Source organism: Oncorhynchus mykiss, chromosome 11 (genome assembly GCF_057628025.1).
Source record: "Oncorhynchus mykiss isolate SJ-2025 chromosome 11, ASM5762802v1, whole genome shotgun sequence".
Lineage (NCBI taxonomy): Eukaryota > Metazoa > Chordata > Actinopteri > Salmoniformes > Salmonidae > Oncorhynchus > Oncorhynchus mykiss.
The window spans coordinates 68007862-68032346 of record NC_143032.1 but is presented as its reverse complement, the minus strand read 5'-3'; the positions used below and the strand labels follow the sequence as shown (position 1 = coordinate 68032346).

At 41.6% G+C, this 24485-nt stretch overlaps 1 protein-coding gene across 1 annotated transcript; it reads right to left on the bottom strand.

Moving 5' to 3' along the window:
* Positions 1 to 2: 2 nt before the first annotated feature.
* On the bottom strand, positions 3 to 24097 carry LOC110536254 (phosphatidate cytidylyltransferase 2). Its single transcript, XM_021621936.3, has 13 exons — positions 23663 to 24097; positions 19513 to 19649; positions 18964 to 19060; positions 18265 to 18362; positions 17717 to 17856; positions 14796 to 14854; positions 13801 to 13883; positions 13197 to 13284; positions 12997 to 13065; positions 12744 to 12896; positions 6117 to 6236; positions 5830 to 5933; positions 3 to 5439 (listed from the first exon to the last, which is right to left on the bottom strand). Exons 1-13 carry the CDS (start codon positions 23723 to 23725, stop codon positions 5316 to 5318), a joined length of 1335 nt encoding a protein of 444 aa, XP_021477611.2. The 5' UTR covers positions 23726 to 24097; the 3' UTR covers positions 3 to 5315.
* Between the last annotated feature and the right edge of the window lie 388 nt (positions 24098 to 24485).

Sequence of the window (24485 nt, the reverse complement as noted above, 5' to 3'; positions counted from 1 at the left end):
CATTTACCTTTTTCCTTTTATTGTCATCTAACATATGAACAAGATATTTACTGAAAGACCAAGCACATTTTTCTGACATTATCAAAAATGTTTCCTAAAACAAATACAATTAAACACAAATCATTGCACAATATACGATAATAAACAGAAATCATAAAATATCAATATATATCAGAGCAAAAGCAAACCAACCAGAGTAGACCCAGAGGAGAAGCGTATGCTTGAACAGCCAAACATAGCAGATCTCCATACATTCCATAATGTCCTGGATAACTTGATAAGATTCCTAACATATTAAAATAGAACTGTGTAATAGGACATTTCACAGGGGTAGCCTATCATGCAGAAAATATGTCTGCTCAATATTACGATTAACCTATTGGTGAGGGAAATTCTCATTTCTGTAAGAGCAAATTGCTAAGGAGGAATAATGATCCCCATTTCCCCCATAAGACGTTTCAAGTTAACCTTAGGAGATGGAATGTTATCGAACAGCAGTGATGCAGAAGGTAGAATCTTGCTGCTTTTACATGTAAGTGCAATACTGGCAGAGGCTCAATTTAATAGACCAAGGAAGATAACACAAAAATGATCTATTTTAAACTTTAGCACACTCAAGTGGCAGCTATCCATAATACTGACATGGAACTGGCACAATACTGTTATTACCACCAATGAAGTCCAAGGAAAATGTACCACCATTCTCACTGGTTGGTTTCCAACATTCCACTTGTTGGCTTCTGACAACTTCTATCAATGCCTCTATCATCTACACAGCATGATACATTACAATAGGTTCCCTCTCTTGAATGCAGCACAAAGTTACCACAGATAGTTTCCATAGACCGACATCAGCCAATATCTGGAAATTCAAAACTAGCTAATGCACCTGATACCACAGCAATAAGAGATAAAATAGTGACAAACACATTAAATATGTCCTATATTGCCTGAATATTTCTCTGAACTTTAGCTAAGTAAATCTGTGAGTTATGTAATGTAAAAACTGAAGGATATATAGATAATATAATTTCCAAAACAGCAAGATTAGTATGATATAATAATATAATATTGAAAATCAAAGGTAAGTTTAATACCAGTAGAGTATACAAGTCAACATAGTAATACAAATAAGCAAGGTAAATTAAAGACTGACAGGATCTCAAATAATTATAACAAAAAAAAAGAGGAAAGATGTGCTTATGGAAGTAGAGCTGCATGGTTTTAGGACTGTATAGAGGTTTCACTCTATTATGTGGCCTTCCATATTAGGGTCATGTCTAGACAAGATACAGCTTTTGTCCCAAATAGTTTTTTGTTGTTGTTGCTAATCGTAACCCTACACTTTTCCTAACCTTAACCTGCTAAATGATTTATCCTAATCTGCTGGGTAAATTCTTCTAACCTGCTACGAGGTAAATTTTGACAAAAGCTGTATTCCATCTTGACAAAACCCCATCTTAGTGGAGCTACATGACATGGATGGTGAGGATGTGAAGCACAGAGAGATGATGATAGTGGAGGTGCAGATCACCCAATCCCAAACATACCTCTATGGCTTTTTAGTGAACAGATTTCATATGAACTCTCCTCACTGTAAGTATTAGACCCTGCATGGACATTTCATATCCTACATTGATACTTCATATTGCTTTGTATTTTACTGTTACAGAATATAATCACAGAATATATGTGTTAGCTATAATACTTAATCCTACATTAAAAATGTTATTGGCAGAAACTGAGGTCTTTTCATTATTGGGGTGGCAGGTAGCCTAGTGGTTAGAGCATTGGACTTGTAACCAAAAGGTTGCAAGATCAAATCCCTGAGCTGACAAGTTAAAAATATGTCGTTCTGCCCCTGGACAAGGCAGTTAACCCACTGTTTCTAGGCTGTCATTGAAAATAAGAATTTGTTCTTAACGGACTTGCCTGGCAAAATAAAAATCTGTGTAGCTAATTATTGTTCAAGATCCAGTTGATTTCCTTTGATTTCAAGCATTTCACTACACCTGCAAAAACATCTGCTAAATATGTGTATGCAAACAATAAAATTTGATTTGGATTGATTAAGTAAGGCATACTCCAAAAATCTAATTTCAATAATTTACCACGTTGAACATTTATCCGTCTATGAATGGCAGTGGATTCTTTACATACACAATTTGATCCCAATCTGGAGTTACAGTAGACGTATGGCATCAATTAATGATTGAGGTGATAAATTGTACAGTAAATCAGTATTGGGTCGTACTATATGTGATTAAGCAGAGTGAAAGAGGTGACAGTTTGTAAAATATTTCAGATTTGGGCCCTATGTGATCAGGCAGAGTGCTGAGATAATCTGTATGTGGGTCAGTCACAGTTTACCACAGGCCCATCTCTTTAATTAAACACATCAATCCCTCAAATTTCCCTAAGTCATATACAGATGACCCTCTGGGGCCACATTCATAAAGCATCTAAGAGTAGGAGTGCTGATCCAGGATCAGCTCCTCCCTGTCCATATAATGTATATCCACTATGCTCTTAAAGGCTAAACTGATCCTAGATCACTTATACTCTGAGGCCCTGGTTTCCCGAATGTCATATCCTTACACTCAGATTGGTCTATAGATTGGTCCCTGTAAATGAACATGACAAAACTGAGATCATCCAAGGACAAGAGTTTAACCATTTATGTTGGATGTGACCATAAATTGAAAGTCACTTGGTGGTGATCTCACAATGGCAACAAGAGGAAAAACATCAACAGCATTAAAAGTAGCTTAACAAAATCTGTGAGATTGTCAGTGATTTTGGTATTGTGTATTACTACTGGCTTATTATGAGCCGTCCTCCCCTCAGCAGCCTCCCGTTACTGATTGTTCGCAACCCACAGGGATGTGTAACGACGGCAACTATCTGTGAGCGTGGTTACATCCTAAATGGCACCCTATTCCCTTTATAGTGCACTACTTTTGACCAGGGCACATAGTGCTCTAGACTCAAGTAATACACTACACTGAGTATACCAAACATTAGGAACACCTTCCTAATATTGAGTCGTATCCTTCACTACAGTCCCATAGCTTTGGACACTGAACAGACAGCATGATCCCTTCACCCCACCATCCTGGTGTTTTCTATACAACACTCTAACAGTTGAACAAATCTGCCTCTTAGGAGCAGTTTACAAACATATATTATACCAGCAGGGCAGGTAACAAAATAGATAACGCCTGGTGGCCATTTGTAACTATCTACTCATCCATTACAATAGCTGATGTAAACAACATGGGTGGATTGTGTCCCATCTCACATTCCTATGAGAACCTCAACAGTGGCAGTCAGAGCCAGAAATAAAGAGGGCATATAGTGTATAGCATTTATAGAGATCTATATATAAACACTGTACCAGTCAAAAGTTTGGACACACCTACTCATTCCAGGGTTTTTCTAAATTTTTTGGGATGAGTTGGACCACAGTGTGAAGGAAAAGCAGCCAACAAGTGCTCAGCATATGTGGGAACTCCTTCAAGACTTTTGGAAAAGCATTCCTCATGAAGCTGGTTGAGAGAATGCCAATAGTGTGCAAAGCTGTCAAGGCAAAGGGGGGCTACTTTGAAGAATTTGCTTAACACTTTTTGGGTTACTACATGTTTCCATATGTGTTATTTCATAGTTTTGATGTCCTCACTATTATTCTACGATCTAGAAAATAGGAAAAATCCTTGAATGAGTAAGTGTGTCCAAACTTTTGACTGGTACTGTATATAAAACTCTGGTGGCTGTCATCCAGCGTGAACTGAAAGGACCCTTCACACATCGTCATCTCTGATAACGGAACTTGATTGGAAAATAAATAACCACAGCTGAAACCCTGATGTCCAACTCCCACACCAAAAGGAGATCACAATAGTTTTAAATTAAGTTTAACATTAAGGCAGACCATTATGTAGTAGAATATTACATGGCAATGAAATATATTGTAAAATACATTCCTATACTATTCCTTTTGTCATTTTACACTTTCAAACATGTATTCTATTGCTCCTAGGGAATGTTTTACCCTTAACCTCCATTTTGTAGCAATAATGATAGACAGTCCACTTCCTAGAACGTGTGAATGAAGCTACAGGTGAAGCATGAGTGTCTACAATGGCACCCTGTTCCCTACATCAGGGTTCCCCAACTGGCGGCTCGCTAGCCGAATTTGTCCCATGGGTTGAAATTTTTTGGGGGGGGGGCATAAGACTAAAAACACCAGCAAATCAGTGATTTTAATTTTGGAAATATATGTGATCTTATACAAATGTAAGCAAGGTTTTAAATTATTATGTTTTAGTCAAATATTATATCTGCTTGGGCTTCTTGCGGTCAATTTGCAGTCTACAAATGATATGTAATTATCTTCCGGTCCGCTGACCAGCCGCGCCTGAATCTTGTTGATGATGCCTGGGCACATATGGCTCTGGTCAGAAGTAGTGCACTATGTAGGAAATAGGGTACCATTTGGGACGCACCCCATGGTAACAGAGACAGAAACACACCGATATGCAGCATGACGTGCCAATAGCAGAGTGAACCTCTACCGGGTAAAATTCACATTGACTATACAAAACAGGGATACAATGGAAGCTTTCAATGTAAAAACTCAACCACACATATTATGTAATAGGTGGGGCGGCAGGGTAGTCTAGTATTTAGAGCATTGAACTAGTAACCAAAAGGTTGCAAGATCGAATCCCCAAGCTGACAAGGTAAAAACCTGTCATTCCGCCCCTGAACATGGCAGTTAACCCACTGTTCCTAGGCCGTCATTGAAAATAAGAATTTGTTCTTAACTGACTTGCCTAGTTAAATAAAAGGTAAAATAAAAAATTATAAATACAAACAATTATTACGATGAATGAAGCAAATAAAATTGTGGCAGATGAAGAGGACGATACAGTGTGACTGTTTTGAGCAGTGCATTAAAACACATAAAATATATGTACCATAAAATATTCACCTGACCTCATTGTGGTACACAGATCAAGTGGCATCACTGTGTTGTAGATACTATATCTGACATACATTTACTCACAAATACAACCTGAAACACTGACAAAGGAAAACAGTTTAGGACACACTTTCTTTCATACTATATACACTCCCTCCCTCTGTCACACAGAAAATTGAATAACCCCAAGAATTGAGTTACTTTCTCAGATGTGTTCTTGCTCATACGAGCACCACACTTCTTCTCCCACACCTCCAGGGCTTTCTGGTGCCAGGCGCTGCCCTCCTCTCTGTGTGCCCCGTAGGGTGACCTTGGGCTGGCCGTGGGGGCCCTAGGCTACATCCTCCAGCAGACCCCTCTCTATCAAGTGGCTCTTTAAGGAGTTGAAGATGTTGAGCTGCTGGTCCAAGCGCAGGGCTAAAAGCTGCTGGACCACCTTGGCAGGGTTAGGGCCCCTGGAGAGAGATTACACAATGGATTACAGATATACATACAGGGTGACATTTTGACCGCACAAATACGCCGTTAGTCAATTTGCTTGAGGCTGTACCTCATGTCTTTATGCAATAGGTAGAACATTGCTGCCGTTTGAGCCCATGGGACAGAGAAGATTACTAACTGAGTCGCTCTGGATAAGATTGTCTGCTAAATGACTAGATTAACATTAAAAAAGTTAAATTAATCACATACTGTAAAAGCCTTCAAGAATCACTTCCTCTTTAGCAATGCATTATTTTCATCAATCAACACACTGTCAGCCAAAAGCTTTTAAGACTGTGGCTCCTCTCTCTCTATGCACCACTGGCTACTCTCTTTATAAACAACGGGTTGTTCTAGAACGTTACCTGATGAAGCTGGCGATGTAGACATTGACGAACGTGGCCATGAGGTACTGGCAGTCGAAGCGGTCCATGATGCCACCGTGACCGGGGATGGTGTTGGCAAAGTCCTGGAACAACAACAAAAATAGAAATCTTGTGTTTCTCTCCGTGGGCTGATATTTCTGTTCCACGGGACTGCCGTGCAGCTTTGAGGGAACATTGATCAGGAGCACTGCCAACTGAGAGGCCACTCAATTCTAATGAGTCCACCAGGTCCAGTGATAACAGGAGTCTCTTCTCCTCATACCCACCTTGATCTTAAAGGCCCTCTTGAAGCCGCTGGCAAAGAAGCCCCCGAAGGGTCCCATGAGGGAGGCAAAGGCAGACAGGGAGATGCTGTGAATCTGGAATGGGTAGAGGCGCACTGTGGGCTGGAGAGAGAGAGGACAAGAGGGAGAGAGAGAAGGGGAAGAGGGAGAGAGAGAGGATGACTACAGTCTCACATACGGTCAAACAGTTTCTTAAAGAGGAGAAACAATGACAAAAGGATTTAGGATATCAAAGCAGACTTCCAGACATAGACCAGCCAGGTCAGAAACAGAGACCAGCTAGCCAGCGGTCAGAAACAGAGACCAGCCAGCCAGATATCAGAAACAGAGACCAGCCAGCCAGCCAGCCAGCCAGAGATCAGAAACAGGGAAAGATGAACGGAGCAAAGTACAGAGTGATCCTTGATGAAAAGTGCTCAGGACCTCAGACTGGGGCGAAGGTTCATCTTCCAACAGGACAACGACCCTAAGCACACAGCCAAGACAACTCAGGAGTGACTTCGGGACAAATCTCGGAATGTCCTTGAGTGGCCAAGCCAGAGCCTGGACTTGAACTCGATCGTGCTGAGGAGTATTTCCGTCTGTAATAAAGCCATTTTGTGGGGGAAAAATCCTGTTGATTGGCTGGGCCTGGCTCCCCAGTGGGTGCACCCCTGCCCAGTCATGTGAAATCCATCAATTTGGCCTAATTAATATATTTCAATTGACTAATTTCCTTATATAAACCGTAACTCAGTCAAATCTTACATTTTACTATGTTGTGTTTTTATATTTTTGTGTGAGTGACATCCCATATAACTATAGAAACAAAACAAAACACTTGACTTTTGATATGAAAAGCAGCTGAAATGGTTCTTAAAAAAACTGCTTTTTTTGGATTGTCTGCGTTTTGAAAATGCAGATTTCTGAAAGATAATGCGACCCATGTAATAACATAATAAAAGTCATTTTGACTGCACTGGACCTTTAAAGAATCCTGTAAGAGTCTGCTGACTTCCACAGGCTTCAAGCTTCCTTTTAAGGGGCATTTTCTCAGCTATCTGCAATACAGGTATGATTGAAGAATGAAGCAGGTGTTAAACATGGGCTTTGCTACACAGAAAGCAGCAGATGACTACTCCCGTGTCAACACTTTGATTAAATCAGTAGACCTAGATCAATATCTTTGAAAATACCATAAGTATCACTAGCTTTTAAAACAATTCGATTCGTTTTCTTTGATCATATTTCAGACCAGAGTGAGGCTCTCTCCACTAGCCTATCTATTGTTCCTGCAGTGAGGAGGATTCACCATCTTCATCAAATGTTTTCAGAATGTATCTGCAGATAATCACCCAAAAGACTACCAGTATGCAAATTAGGAAGGCAAATGAACAGCAATCTTATCAACGCGATTTGGTAGGTACTGACAAGTCACTCACTGTAACGCCACTGTCTGGCGAGTCCTGATGGACTTCATATCAAAAATATTAAAACGAGATCTTTAGTTTACTTGTCCCAATGCGATTCATGGACAAATAACTAAGCTGTATGATTAATGAATGGCAAAGGAATACAGGAGATGTACTTTTTTCAGTCAGTTCAACACCTTTTATAACATAATCAAGCTTGCTGTTCGTCAATCAAAGCACAGTAAATAGCCATTGCGCCACCACTCTGTGGCTGCATATGAAACACACCAGAGTCCAACGTTAACTATTTTTCCTCACTGGCCCGGTCGGGTCTACTGGGCCGAAAATAATTTATACTGGCCCGGACATGTGTAGTTCTTAAATGCATTGGAGTCAGGCAGGGCCTAAAGGTTGGCATGCTTTCTCTGTATATTCAGCTATTTGTATTTGAGCAATATGATTGGCCGTTCATCCAAGCACCACCATGCTCCAGCGAGTCACAACTTCTCGAGCAGTACATGAGTTGATGCCTTCGCATGTGACAACCCTCCCACTCTGTCTGCCGAATTCGTTCTCTTTGCATTCGTTTTCCTTAATAGGATGTCGGTGGGCGGAGCTGGGAGGGTCATCAGTGAAATGGGACACCCGAGCCCGGGTGTGTCCCAGGATAAATTCACCTTTCCCCCATTCAAGGAGAAGACTCTCTCCATGCAGACACACTGTTGGATTTTGGTTGTGGCAGTTTTGTTTGTTTGCTTTGGCACCTTTCAACACCCCTCCTAATCACATCTACGCACGCAACCACTCACACTACGGACTACATATACCATTGTTAATTGTATATAGATTACTTCCTTTAATAAATATATTTTTGTTATTCCTTGATCTCTACGTTGTCTCCCATGTAGTTACGGGCTTCAAGCCAGTACGTGACAAGTGGGGGCTCGTCCGGGACCATAAGGTTGGTTCCTAGAGATTTTGGTAGATATTATTTTGTTTCATTATGATGGGTTAATGCTTATTGGAATGCGCTTTAGTTGGTATTCACGGCATATTCTTAAAAGTGTTTTGTATAGTGCCTTAGATACGTATCAGTGATTTTGGTTGTTTGGTGATGTCATCAATGTGTTGCCTGTAAAAGTATTCCAGTAGGACTGATACTAGTGTCGTTAGGCTAACTGGTATGAGTATTGTTTTGGAGAAAATTTGGAATTATTGTTTGATAACCTCTGTAGGTAGGTGCTTTGTTTGCATCAGTTACAGCTTTTTTGAGTTGTAATGTTTGTTAGGCCCAGTTTTGGTTGCCTTTGTTTGTTTGGTAAACTTGCCACTGTGGTGGATAGTCGGTTGTGTGCTGCGTTGAAGAAAGTAACATTGGTTAGTTTCCAGGCCCCTGCTGGAAACTCTTGCTCTACTCGCTGTTGGGACATCGGTCTCAGGTGTATACAATCTGCTGTGTACCTCAGTGGGAGATTTGGGTAGGGTAGTGTCATTTGCTACCCGGAGCTACAGTGCCTTGCGAAAGTATTCGGCCCCCTTGAACTTTGCGACCTTTTGCCACATTTCAGGCTTCAAACATAAAGATATAAAACTGTATTTTTTTGTGAAGAATCAACAACAAGTGGGACACAATCATGAAGAGGAACGACATTTATTGGATATTTCAAACTTTTTTAACAAATCAAAAACTGAAAAATTGGGCGTGCAAAATTATTCAGCCCCTTTACTTTCAGTGCAGCAAACTCTCTCCAGAAGTTCAGTGAGGATCTCTGAATGATCCAATGTTGGCCTAAATGACTAATGATGATAAATACAATCCACCTGTGTGTAATCAAGTCTCCTTATAAATGCACCTGCACTGTGATAGTCTCAGAGGTCCGTTAAAAGCGCAGAGAGCATCATGAAGAACAAGGAACACACCAGGCAGGTCCGAGATACTGTTGTGAAGAAGTTTAAAGCCGGATTTAGATACAAAAATATTTCCCAAGCTTTAAACATCCCAAGGAGCACTGTGCAAGCGATAATATTGAAATGGAAGGAGTATCAGACCACTGCAAATCTACCAAGACCTGGCCGTCCCTCTAAACTTTCAGCTCATACAAGGAGAAGACTGATCAGAGATGCAGCCAAGAGGCCCATGATCACTCTGGATGAACTGCAGAGATCTACAGCTGAGGTGGGAGACTCTGTCCATAGGACAACAATCAGTCGTATATTGCACAAATCTGGCCTTTATGGAAGAGTGGCAAGAAGAAAGCCATTTCTTAAAGATATCCATAAAAAGTGTCATTTAAAGTTTGCCACAAGCCACCTGGGAGACACACCAAACATGTGGAAGAAGGTGCTCTGGTCAGATGAAACCAAAATTGAACTTTTTGGCAACAATGCAAAACGTTATGTTTGGCGTAAAAGCAACACAGCTGAACACACCATCCCCACTGTCAAACATGGTGGTGGCAGCATCATGGTTTGGGCCTGCTTTTCTTCAGCAGGGACAGGGAAGATGGTTAAAATTGATGGGAAGATGGATGGAGCCAAATACAGGACCATTCTGGAAGAAAACCTGATGGAGTCTGCAAAAGACCTGAGACTGGGATGGAGAATTGTCTTCCAACAAGACAATGATCCAAAGCATAAAGCAAAATCTACAATGGAATGGTTCAAAAATAAACATATCCAGGTGTTAGAATGGCCAAGTCAAAGTCCAGACCTGAATCCAATCGAGAATCTGTGGAAAGAACTGAAAACTGCTGTTCACAAATGCTCTCCATCCAACCTCACTGAGCTTGAGCTGTTTTGCAAGGAGGAATGGGAAAAAATTTCAGTCTCTCGATGTGCAAAACTGATAGAGACATACCCCAAGCGACTTAGCTGTAATGGTGGCGCTACAAAGTATTAACTTAAGGGGGCTGAATAATTTTGCACGCCCAATTTTTCAGTTTTTGATTTGTTAATAAAGTTTGAAATATCCAATAAATGTCGTTCCACTTCATGATTGTGTCCCACTTGTTGTTGATTCTTCACAAAAAAATACAGTTTTATATCTTTATGTTTGAAGCCTGAAATGTGGCAAAAGGTCGCAAAGTTCAAGGGGGCCGAATACTTTCGCAAGGCACTGTATATATATATATACACACACGCACAAGTTAAAGCTTGGTCACAAATAATAATAATAATAAATATATACACATACACACACACACACACACACAGTGGGGCAAAAAAGTATTTAGTCAGCCACCAATTGGGCAAGTTCTCCCACTTAAAAAGATGAGAGGCCTGTAATTTTCATCATAGGTATACTTCAACTATGACAGACAAAATGAGAAAAAAAATCCAGAAGATCACATTGTAGGATTTTTAAAAAAAATGCATTTATTTGCAAATTATGGTGGAAAATAAGTATTTGGTCAATAACAAAAGCTTCTCAATACTTTGTTATATTCCCTTTGTTGGCAATGACAGAGGTCAAACATTTTCTGTAAGTCTTCACAAGGTTTTCACACACTGTTGCTGGTATTCTGGCCCATTCCTCCATGCAGATCTCCTCCAGAGCAGTGATGTTTTGGGGCTGTTGCTGGGCAACACATACTTTCAACTCCCTCCAAAGATTTTCTATGGGGTTGAGATCTGGAGACTGGCTAGGCCACTCCAGGACCTTGAAATGCTTCTTACGAAGCCACTCCTTCTTTGCCCAGGCGGTGTGTTTGGGATCATTGTCATGCTGAAAGACCCAGCCACGGTTCATCTTCAATGCCCTAGCTGATGGAAGGACGTTTTCACTCAAAATCTCACGATACATGGCCCCATTCATTCTTTCCTTTACACGGATCAGTCGGCCTGGTCCCTTTGCAGAAAAACAGCCCCAAAGCATGATGTTTCCACCCCCATGCTTTACAGCAGGTATGGTGTTCTTTGGATGCAACTCAGCATTCTTTGTCCTCCAAACACAACGAGTTGCGTTTTTACCAAAAAGTTATATTTTGGTTTCATCTGACCATATGACCTTCTCCCAATCGTCTTCTTCAAACGGGCCTGGACATGTACTGGCTTAAGCAGGGTGACACGTCTGGCACTGCAGGATTTGAGTCCCTGGCGGCGTAGTGTGTTACTGATGGTAGGCTTTGTTACTTTGGTCCCAGCTCTCTGCAGGTCATTCACTAGGTCCCCCCGTGTGGTGCAGGTCTACAATTGTGTTTCTGGTGTCCTTTGACAGCTCTTTGGTCTTGGCCATAGTAGAGTTTGGAGTGTGACTGTTTGAGGTTGTGGACAGGTGTCTTTTATACTGATAACAAGTTCAAACAGGTGCCATTAATACAGGTAACGAGTGGAGGACAGTGGAGCCTCTTAAAGAAGTTACAGGTCTGTGAGAGCCAGAAATCTTGCTTGTTTGTAGGTGAACAAATACTTATTTTCCACCATAATTTGCAAATAAATTCATTAAAAATCCTACAATGTGATTTTCTGGATTTTTTTTCTCCTAATTTTGTCTGTCATAGTTGAAGTGTACCTATGATGAAAATTACAGGCCTCTCTCATCTTTTTAAGTGGGAGAACTTGCACAATTGGTGGCTGACTAAATACTTGTTTGCCCCACTGTATATATAAGCATTTTTTCCCCCCCTTTCCCCCCCCAATTTTGTGATATCCAATTACAATCTTGTCTCATCTCTGCAACTCCCCAATGGGCACGGGAGAGGCGAAGGTCGTATCATGCGTCTTCCAAAACATGACCCGCCAAACCGCGCCTCTTAAACCAGAAGCCAGCCGCATCAATGTATCAGAGGAAACCCCGTTCAACTGACGACCGCAGTCAGCCTGAAGGCCACAAGGAGTCGCTAGATCGCGATGAGCCAAGTAAAGGCCCCCGGTCAAACCCTCCCCTAACCCGGACAATGCAGGGCCAATTGTGCGACGCCCATCCAGAGATCAGAAACAGAGCCTAGCCAGCCAGCCAGAGATGAGAAACAGAGCCCCGCCAGCCAGCAAGAGATCAGAAACAGAGACCCACCAGCTAGAGAGATCAGAGACCCGCCAGCAATAAGAAACAGACCCGCCAGCTAGTCAGAAAGACAGATCAGAAACCTGCCAGCGATCAATCAGAGTACTGCCAGCGATCAATCAGAAACAGACCCGCCAGCCAGCCCGCCAGAAAGACAGATCAGAAACAGAGACCAGCCAGCCACACAATCAAACAGAGGGGACAGATCCGACTCACCCATCCAGTGAGGGACTCGAGGGTGGCCGGCAGGGCATAGTCCTGTAGCTGGAACAGATCAGAGGGCACACAGTCCACCTCAAAACTGTTATGGTCGCTGTTGAACTCCACTGGACACACAAAGAAGCTGTAGCCTGCCATCACATAGGACAACTGGAGAGAGAGAGAGAGGGACAGAAGCAGAGAATAAAATAATAGGAGTTGTGGGGAATTTGAAAGGAAACTTTTGCAGTTAGCTATGGCCGTGTCTTACCAGGATCCCAAACACAACAGTAGAAAAGAATCCGCCGATGAAGCCTTCCCAGGTCTTCTTAGGAGACAGCTGTAGAGTACACAATCAGGACGTTGACACAGTACAGGGTGTTACCAATGGTATCCTTTGTAACAAATATCAAATGAACGATCCAAACTTCAGAAAATGCTACATACAGTAGTGGTGTAAGTCTTGCTAACCTTAATGAGTGGAGTACGTCCAAAGAAGAAGCCAAACATGTAGGCCATGATGTCATTGCAGATCACACAGGAGATGGGCACGATGAACCTAGACCGAGAAGGAGAGAGGTACTGGTACCTGGGGTCTATTCAGTGGGGTGTATAAAGCAGACATACGTATTTACTCTGAAGAGATAGAGCAGATCTCTTCAACATAGTACATTTCTACCTGAACGTTCTGAAATGTTGTTGACTCCTGAATAAGTTTCAGATGTAGACCACCCTAATGCACTTGTCATTTGCATCACATGGTTGTAGGACAAGTCTTAATTACATCAGATAGACTTTTCAACCGGCAATAAGTCCTCCCATTGTACAGCATGGAGACACTGGGCTAAGTGAAGACACTCCCATGCACTAACTTCTGACAGAACAGATCCACTGGGTTTATCCCAAATTACACCCTATTCCCTATATAGTATACTACTTTGACCATGGTCCACAGGGCACTGATCAAAAGTAGTGCACTATATAGGGAATAGAGTGCCATTTAGGTCACAACCAATGTCTGACTGAATTTGCCCTCTGATTGAATTTGAGTGAGTGACAGAGAGACATTTCTTACCAGATCATTCCCTCAAACAGGTTGTGGATGATGAGGTGGGACTGGGTCACTACGATCAGCAGAGTTACATGAGTCCAGCCAAACTGACAGGAAGGAAGGAAATTCATTTTCAGAAAGCTTAATTGTCCCAACATTTTCAATAAGTGATAAAGGAACATAGCTACCCCAAAGTGGCCAGAACACTGCAGTATATTTAAGTAATAAGACCCGAGGAGGTTTGGTATATGGCCAATATACCACAACTAAGGGCTGTTCTCAGGCACAACGCAACACGGAGTGCCTGGATACAGCCCTTAGAGATGGAATATTGGACATACACCACAAACTCTCGAGGTGCCTTATTGCTATTATAAACTGGTTACCAACGTAAATAGAACAGTAATTTCTTGCCATACCCGTGGTATAGTCTGATATAACATGGCTTTTAGCATTCAGGGCTCGAACCACCCAGTTTATAATTACTCATAGCACACTTTGTTTGTAATTTAGCATTAATGCTGTAAATGGCATTTTGCACAGAACAATCCTTACTGATAACAGGGCAATGATGACCAAGTTCTCTTTGCAACAACACAAACATATCCTTGAGGAGTGCTGAGACCTCAGCCCAGTCAGTGTGACATTTTGTCCACAACACTGAGTAGATGAGTTTTACTGCAGTATGCAGTGCTCTCAGTGATATGTTACTGCAGTGTGTGTTTCCTAGCAGCGCTCAGCAATGTCACTGCCCTACATGGTCAATCCAGAGCCCAAAACAGAGCCACAGACGGTCAGTGTCGGTGTCTGTGTTTGACAAAGGCTGCAGCAGCAGATCGGAATAGGGGCCTCATCTATATCCTGGAAAGGACCCAGATCACTGCTGGTGGGATTCCATGTTTCTGGGCCAGGCCCCTTCACTAATGAAGTAGCAGCCCAGAGGGTTCATAATACAGTACATACACACACACTATGCTACCCAACACATGCATGCATGCATGCACTACACACACACACACCATATAGAACTGCAGGCGATAGTGTTTCTTCACCAGGCTCAGCACGAACATGCAGAAACCTGCACAACACAGAGAACAGAGGAAACAAGTCAACAAAGAGTAAATAAATTTGAATTGAATCTCTTTTTCACAGCACCCCATATGATTTGAACGAAACCTTCCATACATATCTTCCCATTGTATAAGTGGTCAGAAAGTGACATTTTGGACCTGAATGCCAAAACACTACAGAGTTAAAAGGTGCTGAAAGTTGACCCATTTTGCATACCCCACCATACCAAGACACATCCATGTCTTCATCACTGGAAAAGATAAACGGTTGAAATCTTACAAACAGGGTTGTCAAACTATCTTCTCATTTCTGGGGAAAAAATATTTTAACAAAAAGTATATAATTTAATGTTGATTATCTAATATTTTTAATTTTCACATTTTGTAGCTTAGACCTTATTTGACATCATCTAAGGTTTTAGTGTTGTGCCCACCATCAGTTGAGACAACATGCTCTTGAATACAGGGGTGGCTGTCATGTTTTGGCTGATAAAATGTCAAATGTATTCCCATTTTAACTTTCAAACGATACCACAAAGATGGGTTGAGGTCCACACATCAGATAAATGTTAACTTGGATGGGAATATCGGTTGTTTTCAATAAGACAGTCAATCCTATTAAAATCATAGAAATATAAATAATAGAATAGACATGACCATTTAAGTTGACATTCGACGTTGGGTGGACCGGCGGTCATCTTTGTGGTAGTAATTAAAAGTTTGAATTTCAATGGTGTACCAGCTAAATTGCAGTGGTCGACAGGTCAAGGTCCATTCTAATAATTATATTTCTATAATTGAAATGACACCCACCCTGTATTCAAGAGCATGTTGTGTCTCAACCGATGGCAGGGAAAATATAAAAAGCTCAGATGATGCAAAATAGGGTCTATGCTACAACATACTGTATGAGAATATGAACAATCTGAGGTCATACGTTTTTAAATAATTTACCATACATTTTTTAAATTACAATTATTAAAAATATATTTTTTCTTTCAAGAAATAATCAAATAGTTTGATATCATTTTTAAGCTTACAGTGTTGTCAAACTCAACCATTTATCTTTTCCAGTGATGAAGACAGATGTCTCATTGTATGGTATGCAAAATGAGTCAACTTTGAGCACCGTCTATCTCCTGAATGTTTTGGCATTCAGGTCCAAACGGTCACTTTCTGACCACTTCTTCCACGGGCAAACATGAATGAAAGGTTTAGTTTAAATCAAAAGGGATGCTGTTAAAAAGTGATTGAATTCAAATGGATTCACACCAAAGCATTTTTGGGTCAGACAGTTTTTAGAAGCTATTATTGTCATTCTTTGTTTTAAAACTGAGGACCAGCAACTGCATCATTGTAGTCATCCAAGCCATGTTCAATCAAACTCAATCACAATCTCTAGTGACATAAATTATGATTTGGTTTTGGGTTCCGAGGTTAAAAGCCTGCTAAAGTCAGTAACAGATAAAAACACAATCACATGAATGCGCTCCATGTAACTCTTGATTTCTTACACTTCCAATAATTATATCAATCCCAAGGCTGTATCAAAGCAGAGTAAGAAGACGTCCTTGTGAGTAAGATGCTTCTATCGAATCTAACAAATTAGATAAAGCAGTCAGGCCAATAATTCAGTTAGGACAATTTGGACACCAGAATATTTCTACATACATCCAATCCACATCAATTTGTTACACATGCTTCATCAGAGCACAACAATGTTAGCCTGGTACCAGATCAGTTTGTGCTGTCTTGCCAACTTCTATGGTCATTGTAGTCACTGTATTATACTTCTGCTAAACTGTTTATTCTATTCTACTGAGTCATTTACTTTATGTTTGTAAACTCATCTTTCATTATTTCCTATTGTTGTTGCATTGTCAAGAAGGAACCTGCAAGTGAGCATTTTGTTGGACAGTGTATACCATATGTGCATCCCGCACATATGACAAAGAAAACTTGAAACTTGGCCTGATGAACAGATCTGGAACCAGGCTAGAACAAAGCACACAGTGTTCTGATTTATCTTTATATAACTACTTATAGATTCTGTGAAACTCCGCTCCTTCTACATTATCTGTCATTGGGGACACGGCCCCATTACCTTAAAAGAGATGGCCCCATTACCTTAAAAGAGATGGCCCTATTACCTTAAAAGAGATGGCCCTATTACCTTAAAAGAGATGGCCCTATTACCTTAAAAGAGATGGCCCTATTACCTTAAAAGAGATGGCCCTATTACCTTAAAAGAGATGGCCCTATTACCTTAAAAGAGATGGCCCTATTACCTTAAAAGAGATGGCCCTAATACCTTAAAAGCCTTTCCCTGCCAACACTTCTCCAGTAAACAACCCGGCCCTGTTTTGAAATGTACCCTAAGGGAGGTATGAACGAAGGAGGGATAGATGGGTATTAACTTTCCTCTTTCACCTTGAGCCACAAAGCCGAGGTATGATCATACAGTCACACAGAAACAGCAGACGTTTAGCGAGTGCTACCTTCACCACATCCTGCTGCCATGAACTGCCACTGCTGCACTGGTTGACTGAAAGAGGGAGGGTGTGTCACACCTTCTGAAGCTTTTATAATTAAAAAAAAACTTGTACCAAACCCTGTCAGGTAAAAACTGATTAAAAATGAAGAAGCTCCAACTAAAACAACACTAAACGTTCAAAAGAGGACTCCCCTTTCTCCCTCCCTCACTCTCCCTGGCTCTGTCTCACTCCCAATACTCTAAAATAGCTTCTTTATCACCAATAGGAAAAAGCACTAGATCGGTTTCCATCTGTCCTTGCCAGGTCAGTGATCATGAAGGAAAAGACATGAAAAAAGGAAGTTAGTCAGAACTTTTGAGACAGCCTGCATCTCACCTGTGAGGTACAGAGCGAAGGAGATGAGGCGGTGGTATTTGCTGAGGATGCGCAGCGGCTCCTCCCTCTGCACCAGATTAAAGAAGTAGTCTGTCACCGTCTCTCCGTAGAAGAAGTAGTTTACACAGAGCAGGAAGTACCTGACAGCGGGAGGAGGAGAGGAGGAAGATGAAGGGAGAAAGAGGGGAGCAAGGGGTGAGGTCAGAACTGTTATAACAGACTGAACATTCACTAGGCAACCTTTTCTGGAAAACCTGGAGCAATGGTGAACTTTTGGAGATGCAATGTTCAAGTTATGAAGAAATGTACAAGTTATGAGGTTTTATAATAACGAAAGAGTTTTTACACCAGAGCTAACATACTACAAATAGCATCACCACTACATGTAACATGATATAGTTTCTCTCTGCTAACTGGGTAAACATCACCATACCAACAAACCTCAGGAAGTTTGCAATGAAATAAAACGTGCAACTCAACAAACAGTTAGTTGCAGTATAACATTAAACACAGACATAAAATTGTGTGTGTGCGCACGCGCATCTCACCAACTCAACGTTCTGAACCAGGGCAGGTGGTAGGAGTGGTACACACTGTAACCGATGTGGATGATCTCCTGGAAGCATTTGATCTGCACACACAGCACCTGTAGAGAAAGATGTTCCATTATTACTTTGAACAGGTCTGTAATAAATGACTGAGGTTTGCCATTGACTGTCTGGGTTTTGGTATCAACTACATGGTATTCCCCTACCACACTTCACATTTGATATCACCCTGACAACAGTATCTGGATGATTCCTTGTTGCTCATCTCCATCTCATTTAATCAGACATTTTGGTTCAATGTTCTTGTGTTGTGACTCTATAAAGAGTTTTTGTGTTCTCTGTTCACTTCCTGCAGCAAACTTTCTCCCTCCCAGCAGGTAGTAAAGCAGAGAAGAGTCTGTTATTTCCACTGAGCTACACTCTGAGCCTAAATCCATTAAGGACACAGACAGACAGCCGGCCCCAATTCAATCCCTTACCCTCTCTTTCGTCCTAACCTTTTGTTTCTGCAGATCTGTAAGGTATGTACGCAATATGGTGGAAGCTCCATCACTGGACTGCATATACCTATCCTGAGACTGCAGATCTGGCAAAAGAGGGGTTCGGACCAAGGGGGACGGGTAGGGAGCGATTTGGGATTGGCTAACAAACTGACTGAAAGACAGAAGGCTTAGGGAAAGGAGGATGAGGATCACTCACAATCAGCATGAGCACCATGGGGCCCAGATAGATGATGATGAAGAAGAAGGAGATCATGGCCAGAGTCAGGATCCCTCGCACCCACCAGTTCTTCCATCTGAGAACACACACACAGTTAATCCCCATATACAGTGTGTAATGAAAAGGTGAACAATAAGCATCCATATCAGTTGTCTGTGTGCCCAAATGAACTGCTGGGCAATACATTCCTGAAGAATGTCAATATAGGCCTACACAGATCAATAGTTATATTGAGCATAGCAGATGGTATTTCATTAGCATTCAATAATCCATGTCTGAATAACAGGATGTTGTTAGGATGGAGGAGCAAACCGAAGATAGTAAATAAAAAAATCTAGATGTTGGTTGTGTCCCAAATGGCACTCTATTCCCTATAGGCCTAGTGGCACTACTTTTGACCAGAGACTTATGGGACGCAGATATTACGGTTTGTAAATAGGTTATATTTCCCTTGTTCCAAACCGGAGGTTGTGATTACCATAAGAAAATAGTAAATTAAAAAATAATATATATGTTGGAAGTGTTTACCGTGAGGACAGTCCAGATAGGGCTTTATTGAGAACCTCAGGGGTGTCATCAGCAGGGACAGGCACCTCCGGGAGCCCTGTATCAGGCTTGGTCTCGCTTTCAGACACCCCCTCTGCTTTCCCCTCATTCTCAGATCCCTACAGAGAGAGAAAGAGAGAGCGGGGAGAGAGAGAGAGGGGGGAGATAGAGAGACAGACACAGATATAGAGTTAGTCATACAATGTAAACAAACACAGCTAGCCTCCTATGAGGAATGCTCCCCCACTTCCTTTCCGGCTCTATTTTATGTCAGTGAACAACAACATTGTGAGAGCAAGCTTGTAGTGCTTTTCCGCTTTGGCGTTAGGATATTCTGTCTGATAAATATACGGCTGATGGTGACAGAGTAATCAACATATTTCATGGTGTCTGCCCCCTTGATACTCTCTGAAAGCGGATGACCCTCTGCTTTTCCAAGGCAACAAAATGTGTCATTAGACATTGCAGACTGCTGTGATGTCATCGTGGTCTCTCCCCCCTAGCACTACCAAAATTGCACTGTTGTGTCACCTAACCTTCTATTAACACAACAGATAGCTGTTAGCCTACACTCTGCCTGTCTTGGTTGTCAACACACACACTGTACACACACATATAGCAGTAGGCATGGCTATCAAGCTGATGGAACCCCCAGGCTTGCTGGTTCCCATTTCCTATCAGCCAGGATGCCCTGGATAAAAATAGCCCCTCCTTCCACACTCCTGTTACTGAAGAGACCCCGTTCATGTTCCCTGGGTGGCAAGGAGCAGCACTACACTACCCACACCGGGTTTTGTTTTTGTCTCTGGTCACATTATCAGAATCAAGAGACTCATTCAACCATGTTAAATAAATAATGTAGGCCTATGCGATTTCCTTCTACCTTATCACCTACGCTACCACAATAATAGACATGCACATGCAGTCATACATACTATACACAACAAACAAGGGTCAGTTCTGTCCGGGATCCTTGGGATGTCCCTAACCTTACCCCATTGAAATGTAAAAGGTTAGGGTAGGGGTTAACATCCAACAAACATGCCATTTCCTCTGGGTATAAATAGGCTGGATCTATTTTCCAGTGTCCTTAGGTTGTCACAATGTGACTGATATAACCATTCTTCAAACTTCCTGAGAGCAAACAGAGTCAACTTTGGCTCAAATGATTTCAACTCAAAAACATTTTGTAGGCACAAGACTAAGTTGAGTTAGCCGCTAACGCCAAATCGCTAGTTAGCTGGCTCCACAGGAACAAAAGGAGCGACCCACAGGAGCAACCAGGGTCAAGCGCTCTGCTCAAGGGCATGTCGACAGATCTCCCACCAAGTCAAATCAGGGTCCCCAACCAGCGACCTATCGGCCCAAGCTCCCAGCCATCCATGATCAGCCACAGTTCCACGAGAACTACCGCCCCCTCAATTTTTTTTAAATAAAATAATTTAAAAAAAAAACTACCTCCACTCCCTCCTAACTCTTCTCAAACATCTCATTCCAAAATCATGGGCATGAATATGGAGTTGGTCCTACCTTTGCTGCTATAACAGCCTCCACTCTTCTGGGAAGGCTTTCCACTAGATGTTGGAACATTGCTACAGGGACTTACTTCCATTCAGCCACAAGAGCATTAGTGAGGTTGGGCGATTAGGCCTGGCTCGCAGTCGGCATTCCAATTCATCCCAAAGGTGTTCGATGGGGTTGAGGTCAGAGCTCTCTGTGCAGGCCAGTAAAGTTCTTCCACACCGATAGACAAAGCATTTCTGTATGAACCTCGCTTTGTGCACGGAGACATTGTCATGCTGAAAAGGAAAGGGCCTTCCCCAAAATGTTGCCACAAAGTTGGAAGCACGGGATCGTCTAAAACATCATTGTATGCTGTAGGACTAAGATTTCCCTTCACTGGAACTAAGGGGCCTAGCCCGAATCATGAAAAAAACCCCAGACCATTATTCCTCATCCACCAAACTTTACAATTGGCACTATGCAGTCGGGCAAGTAGCGTTCTCCTGGCATCCACCAAACCCAGATTTGTCCGTCGGACTGCCAGACGTGATTAATCAATCCTGAGAACGTGTTTCCACTGCTCCAGAGTCCAATGAAAGCAAGCTTTACACCACTCCAACCAAAGCTTGGCATTGCGCATGGTGATATTAGGCTTGTGTGCGACTGCTAGGCCATGGAAACCCATTCCATGAAGCTCCTGACGAACAGTTCTTGAGCGGACATTGTTTTCAGCTGCAGTTTGTAAATCGGTAGTGAGCGTTGCAACCGAGGACCGAATATTTTTACGTGCTACAGCACTTAGCAGTCCCATTCTGTGAGCTTGTGTGGCCTACCACTTAGAGGCTGAGCCGTTGTTGCTCCTAGACGTTTCCACTTCACAATAACAGCACTTACAGTTGACAGGGGCAGGGCAGAAATTTGACAAACTGACATGTTGGAAAGGTGGCATCCTATGACGGCGCCACGTTGAAAGTCACTGAGCTCTTCAGTAAGGCCATTCTACTGCCACTGTTTGTCTATGGAGATTGCATAGCTGTGTGTTTGATTTTATTCACCTGTCAGCAACAGGTGTGGCGTAAATATCTGAATCCACAAATTTGAACGGATGGCTACATTTTATATAGATAGATAGATAGATAGATAGGATGTGTACCCTCTCCCTTGTTATTGCTAGCTTCAACTGATTCAAACCCATCCTGTGCCCAGTCAAACCCATTCTTCTTCCTTAACCAATTACCCAACTCCTTCTGAAAATATTCAACTTTTCCAAGCCAAACTCTATTTTTAGCCTCCTTAAAGAGACATGCTTAGCTCTGTAGTCCCTCCCCTCCATTTCAAACACCACTGCCATCCCGCATGAATATGTTAGCTACATGAAGTAGCTAAGTGAAAACATTTAATGTAGCCAAAGATTATAGGGTCCCCTATGAAACACTGACCAAGACTTTGGTTCCTACCCTGTCACAATAACTCCTCCCTGGAATTTTAATTTGTTGTCATATCAAACAGCACTGTATTCAAAGTGCCCACTATTATCTTCTAACTATAGAATTAGAATAATCATAAGTTTTTCCATGATTCCAACAGTTTAAACTAAATCGCAATTCAAATCGTAGTTAACATTTGGTTAAAAACAAGGCCAAGATATTTTGCCAATATCGTGCAACCCTACGTGGCAGTGTGGAAATTATCTCAAAAGAGTGCAGGAAATGCAGAAATGTATCAAAATGCAGAAAATTATTTTAGGTTGAATTTTAATTGAACATTATAAAACAATCAGGATGGAGACCTGTTAAAATAACTTAGAATGTATGTGTTGCCACCCACTACTCAAAGCAAATATATCACTTTTATTATCCGAAACATAAAATACCATAATTTGAAAAATACTGTGACATGATATTTTGACCATATTGCCCATCCCTAATTTAATGTAAAGTAACTAGGTTTTTTATTCGAAACAGCCCACAACTGGCATCATACATACTAACTATAAATGTAGGCAGTGATGGTGATCTGTCTGTATTTGTATGTGGCTTGTCCTTCTTGCAGAGTTGATTGGCCATTTCAATTCATCCTACCTCATGAGTTGAAATCCAACTCATACGTTTGAAAACTAGCCAGAGTTTATGACTAATACATGATTAAGTTAATTGAATAGAAACATCTACTTAAAAAGTGTGTTGCCCTGGCCACACAGTAAATGCACAACGCCAATTTTCAGTTCAGTTGACTGGGGAGTAGGCAGAGAGGAATAGCTATACTTCTTGTTACGTTCAATGACAAGCTAGAGACAAACGTTAGATATAGATAGCTAGTTAACCACTAATGGTATCTTGTAAATCTGTGGCATTCATGCCAGAGCTAATGTTAGCAGCAAGTCAGTATACAATTTGTTCGCGTGCTAGCTATGTTTTGCTAGCAAGCAAACTAGCGCAAATTAAATTGTAACGTTCGACGTGGCTGGCTAACTATCCTGTCTTGTACGCTATTACAGCTAAATCATACTTATTATCCTAGTCACAATCATAATTTGTGGCATGATGTCCCATCTAGTGGGCCTTGGCTAGCTAACGGGTTTGTTCCAAATGGCAGTCCATAACCACTCGTAGTACCGTAGGCTAGCTACCTTGTCTTCGGATTGTTGATATAGGTCGTTTTCAGTCGTTCCGCGGTGCCGTAGCTCTGTCATTTCTGCAACTCGTGTCCCAGCTACTACAGAGGGTGAGCGTATGAGACACAGGGTTGTTACAGTTTACCAGCTAGCTTGCTAAACAACAAAATACGACGGTTTCGTTCGACATAAATTATTCTTTCTTGTTAACCCCAGATGATTCACGTCCCTCTCACTGGGTTTCCACTAGATATTACACCCACAAAGTCTAAACGATTGTCTATATCGTAAAAATGTATGAAAACAAAAATGTGCAGTTTGGTCTTAGTCCAAGGTTAGGTTTAGGCATACTGTTAGCAGTGTGGTTACGTTTAGGTTTAAAATACACATTTAAGAAGAGCAATTGAGCACCCGATTACTCATCCTGCTGCCCACAGACATGGAATCACTGGTCACTTTAATGTTTACATACTGCTTTACTCATTTCATATGTATATACTGTATTATATTCTACTGTATTTTAGAAAATGCCTCCGACATTATTTGACTTTTATATTTGTGACTTGTTGGATAATACTGCACTGTTGGAGCTAGGAACATAAGCATTTAGCATTTCGCTACACCCGCACCAGCTAAATATGTGTATTTGGCCAATACAATTTGATTTGATTTTGAGAAATGGGCGGGGCTTATGACTTTGAGGCTATTGTAACTAGTGACGACCCTCGGTGTTGAATCGCGACGTTATTTATGGTCTGAATTGCATTCGGTATCGCAACGTTTTGTAACGTTGGCTTACAATGGGTACCAAACACTTTTGAAAATCAATTTTCTCTAG

Excerpts from the sequence above, each read along its gene's own strand:
- LOC110536254 (XM_021621936.3), bottom strand. The coding sequence starts at position 23,725 with ATGACAGAGCTACGGCACCGCGGAACGACTGAAAACGACCTATATCAA. Across the intron at positions 13,884-14,795 it reads ATCGCCTGCAGTTCTATATG|TTTGGCTGGACTCATGTAAC; the intron begins GTGTGTGTGTGT and ends CCTTCCTGTCAG. Across the intron at positions 13,066-13,196 it reads GACGTACTCCACTCATTAAG|CTGTCTCCTAAGAAGACCTG; the intron begins GTTAGCAAGACT and ends TGTACTCTACAG.